At 35.6% G+C, this 8647-nt stretch overlaps 1 protein-coding gene across 21 annotated transcripts in view; it reads left to right on the forward strand.

Annotated features, from left to right (window-relative positions):
* The window catches only part of Cadps2 (calcium dependent secretion activator 2), a 554060-nt gene that overhangs the window by 189478 nt on the left and 355935 nt on the right, over positions 1-8647 (forward strand). For all 21 annotated transcript variants that reach the window (XM_033758047.1, XM_033758048.1, XM_033758050.1 and 18 more), the window contains exon 3: positions 3779-4111. In XM_033758047.1, coding sequence (XP_033613938.1) covers positions 3779-4111 — 333 coding nt within the window. The remainder of the gene's footprint in view (positions 1-3778; positions 4112-8647) is intronic.

An 8647-nucleotide genomic window follows, 5' to 3' on the forward strand; every position in this document is an offset into this window, starting at 1 on the left:
TGCCTTTGGCTCAGGTCTGCCCCTCTATGTAGTTGTTGCCTGGGGGGCCTTTGGCAGGGAGCTGTGCACCCCAGTCACTGTTGTCTGAGTGGGCTTCTGGCTGTGGTCAGTGTGTACTTAACCAATGCTATTGGGGCAGGCCTCTGGCTGTTGCTTGTGCACCTGTGCAGCTCCTTTCCAGGCCAGCCATTTACTGGGCCTGTTAGTCTGAGCTGCTGGGGTCGGTGGGACTCTCGCTAGGACCTGCCTGTAACCTTGAAGTTCCTGCCCATGTCTTTTTACTGAGATCTGCATGAACCTACAGATGACATATAGGCAGGTCTCTGCTTAGGTATAGTTTTGTAGGGTAATCAAGAATGGAAAAACATAAATTTGTGCTCTTGCTTCCAAATTGTGATTTGATTACTTAATACAATACAGTTCTCTTTGGACAGATGATGTTGGAAAATTAAAATGCCTGCCAACTTAAGAGTAATAATAAAAGATTTTCTGAAGACAGTCTTAAGATACTTATAGTGTACTTTGAAAATGTGTTGCTTGCTAGTCTTACTTTATACACATTAGTATTATTGTATCAGTCAGGAGACATATCACACAATAATTAAACAGGGAAAGTATAAAATGTAAACAAAGAGGGCTTGACTACTATGGGTAAAAGCAATTCTAAAGAATATTAAAATAGAAGAAATAGGGAGAAGAGCATGCAAGAATGAAATCTGAAAGAGCACCTACTCTTGACCTGCCCATCCCCAGGGGTGGGATCCAGACATCATTAAAGGTATGTTTTACAGTGAGGCAGAGAAAATTCACTGAAATATCACACAGGTAGGATTCAAGAATCTACCTTCTGAGATTATGGGGAGGAATCATCCTCAGAAATGCAGAATGTACTGGGGAGTGATGCACTTGGATTCTCCCTTCATGAGTCTGGCTGTGCATGGATCATTGGCAGTACCTGCAGATGAGAAGAGAACTAGGAGCCCCTCTCCCTCTAGAAGGTTTCATCCTCCACCCTGTACTAAATTGCTTAAAATTGTGCTGACTGGCAAAGACAAGGGGATGAAAGGGTGATGACAAGCAGCAGACTGACAATTGACACAGTCCAGCCCTTCACTGCTGAGCTTTCTCATGTTTAACTTAAGAAGCAGCTACAACAGAAATTTTTACATATATACAGTTCCTGCCAAAAACTGTATACACACTTCAGGAAAAGGAAAACTTACATCACTATTTTAGTACTAAATTTATTGAGACACTATGAGATAATACAAGTTATCTTTGCTCTCTACAGTTATAAGAGATGTTCAAAGTGATGGTCATTCGCTTTCAGACTTTTATTATTTTTCTTTTCCTGAAGTGTGTATACATATATTGTATATATGTATGTGTATGGTGTAATTTAGTATATGATTTATACATGTAATTTTATGTATATAATTTAATATATAAGATAATGTATGATATCAAATAACTTATAAACGCAATATGTAATTGTATACATACATAAGTAATTTCATATATAATTTATATGTGTACATAATTTATTGATATTGGTTGCCACTGCACAAAGAAAATAGTAGTCTTAGACAAAAAAAGGGAAATAGAATTCTGAAGTAGATAATGCCATTCTTAGATAAAACAAATTGTCAAATAATTTAATTTTCCTTGATCTAGAAATACTAAAAAGACTTTTTAAAATATTACCACTGAATAATTAATATCTACCACTTAAGAATTAATTTGTTTTTTTGAGGGGGAATGGGTTAAAATAAAATTTATTAAAAAATCATTAATTTGTTTTTACTAGTAGCTGTAAAATGAAGACAAAGGCTTTACGGTGGTAAATAGTTGAACCAGAGCCAGTAAGGAAAGAGGAGGCAAGTAAGTCAGTTAACCAAAATATATGAGTACTAGGAATCTTTTTTGCCATTGAGTGAAGATAGGACACAGAGAACATTTTATGTAAATGACCTTAAAAGGGAAGAACTAAAGTGGTGGGGAGCAGTTTAGGGTCAGATGGGTGAACACACAAGAGAATAGGACAGGTGATCCCTTCTTGTCTTTATGAAATGTGTGCTGCTTGTCCATTTGCAGCCAGGCATGGTAGGATGGTGCAATAGTGCAGTCACTACTTGAGGGTAGTTCATTGTTATGATTCAGTTTTTAGGGTAAAAGTTGACATGAGTTTTTCTGCTAGGAGCGTTGTATCTGCATGAAGGTGCATTAATAGTCTTTGGTGTTTTGGAAGAATCTTTTGTCATTATAGGCAGAAAAAAAGCAAGAATAAAAGTGGTACCATGCTCTGTGTAGTATTGTTAGAAATAATCATGAAATTAGATACATTCATAGGAAAATGGATACGTATTGAGGATATACTTAGTGAAATAAATAAGTCACGTGTAAATACTGAAGAGTTTCTCTGGTATGAAAAACTATAATAGTACATAAGATCCTAATGAGATAATTGACCATGTGAAATAGGAAGAAAAGGTATAGGAAAGTGGCAAGGGTAGGGGAAAGGTAATAAGGGAAAAGAAAAAAAATATGAGAAAATGCAAAAATGGAAATAAAGTGTTTGTAAATGGGAAGGGGAGGAGGGGGTGAAAGGAGGGCAGGGACAAGGGAAAAAATGAGAACCAAGACCTGTCATGTACAGATACAAGATCCCAACAATGAATGTAACTGTACTGTATACCTAAAATGTACCAATAAACTCAATAAAAAATTTTTAAAAAATAATGCTGAAAAAAAGTGTTAAAAATAATTTTTAGAGTCATAATTAGAAGGAGAGATTTAAAGTCTTAGTGTTCTTCTTGATTATCCATCTCCTCCAATCTGTTTCATGAGCATCTCTTTCTGTGGTTTTCATTTATTGGTTTTCTTAATTCCTTATCTCACATTAGTGGACAATTAGCAGTGTAACACAGGTGCAATATATTCTTCATGGTGTCTTCTTGCTACTGGGAGGAGAGTGTGAGAAGTGTGGGGAAAACATAAAATCAGGGATGAAAGCAAATGTACCCTAACCTCTCATCTGTGGAGCAGTTTGGATTAACAGTTAATTATAATAGTTATTGACTTGGACCCTGAATATTCCTGGCCTTCATATCCTCATTCAGATGTTAATAGACACTGTGTTGACCAGGTAGCCAAAACTGTCAAGTAGAAATACGGAAATTGGGTTCACATCTCTGATTTCTTTTTCAACCCTTTTTTTTCCTGTTTTGTAAATAGAGATTTAGCCGGGGATTTAGCTCAGTGGTTCTGCTGCCTGCCTTGCAAGCGCAAGGACCTGAGTTCGATTCCCGGTACAAGGGAAAAAAAAAAGCTTCTATAAATAGAGATTTATTTCTTACAGGCTGGTAAGTTCAAGATCAAAGTGCAGGCAGATTTGGTGCCTGGTAAGAGCCAAACTTCTAACTTATAGAGAGCTGTCTTTCTGCTTTCTGCTCACATTGCTGAGGCGCTGAAGGGGCTTCTGGGTTCCCTTTACAAGGGCAATAGTCCCATTCACGAAGATGCCATGCTTAGGGATCCAGATGCCCATTACCTTCAGATGATGCCATGCAGATCAAAATCAGATCATCTTGTAGGTTCCTCAGCACTAAATCCACTCTTTTGGCGTTTCATCATTTGAGAGAGATTTAGGGATTCCATTTTTGCATGAATTACTATGTATTAAAAAACATTTTTAATTATTATAGAGTATTTGTTATTACTTGACAGGTGTATGTCTTCTTGCCTAATTGTATGGATTTTATTTCATTTTGTTTTTCAGGTTTTTCTAAAGAGTGACCGAGTGGCCAGAATGGTACAGAGTGGAGGATGTTCTGCCAGTGACTTCAGGGAAGTGTTTAAGAAAAATATAGAGAAACGTGTACGCAGTTTGCCAGAAATAGATGGCTTGAGCAAAGAAACAGTGCTGAGCTCATGGATAGCCAAATATGATGCCATTTACAGGGGCGAAGAGGACTTGTGCAAACAGCCAAACAGAATGACCCTAAGTGCTGTGTCTGAACTTATTCTGAGCAAGGAACAACTCTATGAAATGTTTCAGCAGATTCTAGGTATTAAAAAACTAGAACACCAGCTCCTGTATAATGCATGTCAGGTAAGAACTCTATGGTATTTTCCATCCCTGGCTGACTCGTAGAATGAGCATCAAGTGTTTACAAGCTGTGAAGATGTACTTTCTGTAATCACTTTCTGTGAAAAGTTGAGTGAAACTGAATTTTAATAAATAATGATATTTGAAAGAAGTATTTGACAGAGAAGAATATCTGTATCTTTATCCAGGACCTGAAGAGTAAAATAATAGTCATCTGTTACCTGGCTATTTGTAAGTAGATTCTCTTCAGTGCAAAATAATTTTTCATAAAGATGTGGTGCTAGTCCTGAGTTTTATGGAAGTAATTGAAATTTCAAATTTTTCTTTAACCCAGTCAGATTAAAATATTGATGATTGTTAAAGCTATGTAGTTTGAAGAGATGACAAACTTAAAAATGTATTTCTGGTTAAGCTGTTGTCATCCATATGAAAAATAGAATAAAATCTCATATTTCTTGTTTTTCAGTTTTAAATCATATAATTTGTCTAATGATGTATCCCTTCTGTATTTTCATGTTAGCCTATTTTGAAGTCTAAGTTATTTAACTCCACTTTAATATACAATTTAAATTTATAAAATATTTGTACTTAAAAATTCATTTGTTCCGTAAAAACTAACCCTTATAATATGTGTGTTTGTTTTTTAACCTCTTTGAAATGTATTTTTTTCTAATTTCTGAATTCCATCCATATCTTTTATTTTGCATTACTGATTTGTCTTTAATTTCAGATGAATAAATTAACCACTAATGGTGAAGTAGCATAAAACCTTAACCCTATAAACAATGTATTTATCATAATTGTTTTCACTGTCTCATTAAACCAGATTATGGTTTGGTAATAGTGGAAGATGACTGTGAAACTGAAAGATCCTATTTTAAAAGATAAATACAGCTAGCACTTTGCATTCTTTAATGAAAGTAGTACCTTGTATATTTTAATATTAACTGAACATAGCTTCATAGTATGAGTCAGATTCAGACATTCATTAGATATTTATAGCTAATTTATTCAAGCAAAACCATTACTTATGTATTGGAGAAACCAAACTGAGCAAAATAAGATATTTATTCTCCATGTTCCAATGTATAATAGAGCCACTAGACCGCTCAGTGAATTAATACTTATGCATTAGAATTCATACTGAATGTTATAGGGTGATAAAAATATATTCCTGTCTACCCATGGGTTTCTGTTTATTAACTCAGAATAGTTTTAAATTAATATTTTGCCAAATTTTTACATCAGTCCTAGAGCTAAGTCTGGACCCATTATCTGTCTTCTGTGACTTGCAAATAAAGTATTTCTAATTCAAATAAGCAACTATAATGGAGGATTTATTTAGTTTTTCTTTTAGTTTTATCAGTATATGCCTCATTTATTTGGATATTCTCTTAGGAAAATAAATGTTTATTAGGATTGTTATGTTTTCTTGTATAATTGACTTTTTATCACAATATAATATTCTTTATAACTGACAAAGTTCTCTAAAATGTACTTTATTTAAACTGATCTAGCTATGGCAGCTTTCTGTTGATTAGGATTAGCATGATGTGTACTTTCTCCATCAGTTTAATTAATTTTTTTTTTCAGCACTGGGCCTCACTCATGCTAGACCAGCAGTTTACCCCTGAACTACATGCCTAGCCCCTTTTAAATTTTGATGCATTGTGTCCGTAACTTGCCTAGTCTGGCCTTGAGATTAGCAATCTTCCTTCCTCCATTCCTGAGTGACTACAGGCATGTTCCATCATACTTGGCTTTCCATCTATTTATTTTTAAGCTGTGTTTTTATTTTTAAAGTGAGTTTTTTGTAAATACACATAATTGGGTCTTGAAGATTTTGTTTGTGTTTCCCACCTCTATTTTTGGCTTTTAAGAGCTATTTTTATTATTTGGCTTTTTTGTAGACAAAGTTTAGATATGTATTTCAGGCTGGCTTGTAACTCACTGCTCCAGGAAGGCCTTGTCTTGAGGTAATCTTTCTGCTTCAGCCTCCTCAATGTTGGATTATAGGCATGCACTACCATGCCCAGCAATGGCTGAGCTTACACCATTTGTATTTAAAGTGATTACTTATATAACTGGATTGAGTTGTACAGTTTTGTAAATATTGTCTGGTAATTGCAACATCGGTGTCATATCTGAACTGGTTCAGATGCTTGCTTTTTCTCTCCATCTGTGATTCTTTTGCAAAATTTTGTCATTTCTTTTAATTTTTTAAAAGTGAAAAACCAGATAAGTCATTTCAGATAATAGGAGTTGTGGTAACAAGGTTCAGTATGAGGTTTTATGTTGCTCTAAACTAGTAGTTGAGTTTTAGTTTGTGAGTTTTTGTACCTGTAGCTGAGAAGCTTCAGGCTTGTCCAGTGCCCTTGTATTCACCTCTTCCCTTGATTTAGGGCTTCTTCAGAGAATGATTCTATCTTGCAGCTCTTTTAGCTTAAACTGCAGTTGTATTGGAAGTAGGTGCTATTGTGGTAAGGTGTTGGAGAGGAGGGGAGTATTCAGTAACCTGATTAAACATTAATCTTTAGTCTTTTAGTGGACCTATGTCTGAGAGAACCTTCACAAGATTATCTCTTTTTCATGGGTATCTTTTCCTCTTACCCCATGTCCCTTAGTTCCCTTGTTCCCTTTTCTGGCTGTATCATTCCCAGGTATTTTCTTGAAGTTCTGTATACCCTGATCACTGTGTGTGTGTGTGCACATGTATGTGGGTGCACATGTATGTGTGTGTGTGTGTTGTTTTTTTAGTAGATTAGATTGGAAGTAAGTTGTCAGTGTTTCCCTCTGGCAAAGTATTTTTCTTTCATTAGAGAGAAGCATCTGAGAGATTTAAGAAAAACTTTTGATTTCCTTCCTACCGTGGCCTCATGTGTCCCCTTCTTGGATCCACAGAGTTATAGCTTGGTGGACTTGCTTGAAGGAAAGCTTAGTATAGTACAATTTATACTGCCCCTTTATAATCATCCCTTAGAAGTTTCTTGCTCTTTTTACTCAGCTTGTAGTAACTTGTCAAAATTACTTAGTAAACAAGTATTCCTGCCATATATATGACATCCAGTGACCACTGCACCAAGTAAGATATCTTTTTGGATTTGTCTTTCTAGATTTTGAGTTAGTAGTTCATGCTGTATCATCAGATCTCTGATAAGTCCAAGAAAAGTCTTTGATTTTGGATTTGTCTGCAAGAAAGGGAATGATGTCTTCTGAACTCTTTCACTGTCTAAGCTAAAACTGGAAGTTTTATCAATTCTGTGATTTGAAAGTAAAGCTTAAAAGTTACTGTTTAGAATTACCTTAAAACCAAAAGTAATCCTTCAAATAAGTGGAATGCATTCCTATGGAACTGGAACAATTTTTTAAAATTATGAAAATAAGTCAAAACAAGTGTAATTCCTTCTTTCACTGAAGGAGTTATTTATAGTGTGTGTGAAGGAGAGAGGGAGAGTGTGTGTGTGTGTGTGTGTGTGTATAATATGTTGTTATAGTAAGGAGTGTGTGTACATATATTATGTTTGCTTTGTTAACCTTTGACAGAAGTTGAAAAGAAAGGATTAAGGAAAGGCAGTAGAAGTCATAGAAAATAGCCCCCCTTAAAAAGTAATAATCTAAAAAGGGAAGTATAGCAGGGCCTCGGAATAGAGAGAAGATATAAAGTTGCCAAAGCTGCTGGAGCCTGGCTCCAGTTTTGTCTGATTCATTCCACCTTCCCTGAATGTCAGGAAAAGCTTTGAGACTCTTGGTAACTAGAACAGTCTTGCCTATGTATTTGTTTACCCTTGCCTGGTCCCTTGTTCTTTTTAAAAATATATTTGTATTCATGACTATTAATTTCATAGAATTTTGGGTTTCAGTGTGGTATTTTCATATACACACATACGGATCAGCTCAGTACATCATATACTGAGCAGGAGCAATCCCCACCTCCACATTAAACAAAAAGAGGAAGAAAAAATGGGATAGCCTCATGTTTTTGCCATCAGTGATCCCTTAGGAAATCTCAAAGATGTGGTGCTTGCTTTGGGAAGCTCAGGAGAATGTGCAACTCTGGGGAGATGTGCGGGACTTAAGTCGCCACCAAGTCCCTCCCCGGAGTCTCAGAAAAGAAAGGACAAAAGTGAGAAGGGAGCCTTGCCAGGGCTACCACATGACTCAACAGGAGTGCCCTTTGGTGATATTCCTGTTTCAGAGTTACAGCATCAACATAGGGAACAGAAAAGTAGGAAGCTACCTTGTGAAAAAACATAATTGTTTACATTATGTCTGGTCAGAACCAATAAATAATTATTAAAATTAAGGTAAAAAGAAAACTAAAACTAAGTTTGAAGATTGTGCATAGCACAACGAAGATATGGAAATCAGGGTTAATGAAAAGAAAAATAGTTATTTGTCAGTATCAGAAAAATCTAAAAGTAATTTTAAGAAAGAATAAGTGCAGGGCCACGGATTTAGCTTAGTGGTTCCGCTGCCTGGTGTGCAACTGCAAGGACCCAAGGTAGATCGCTGGTACCAAAAAAAAAAAAAAAAAAAAAA

The sequence above is a fragment of the Fukomys damarensis genome, unplaced genomic scaffold, assembly GCF_012274545.1.
Source record: "Fukomys damarensis isolate Sample0158 unplaced genomic scaffold, DMR_v1.0_HiC HiC_scaffold_4, whole genome shotgun sequence".
Taxonomy (NCBI): domain Eukaryota; kingdom Metazoa; phylum Chordata; class Mammalia; order Rodentia; family Bathyergidae; genus Fukomys; species Fukomys damarensis.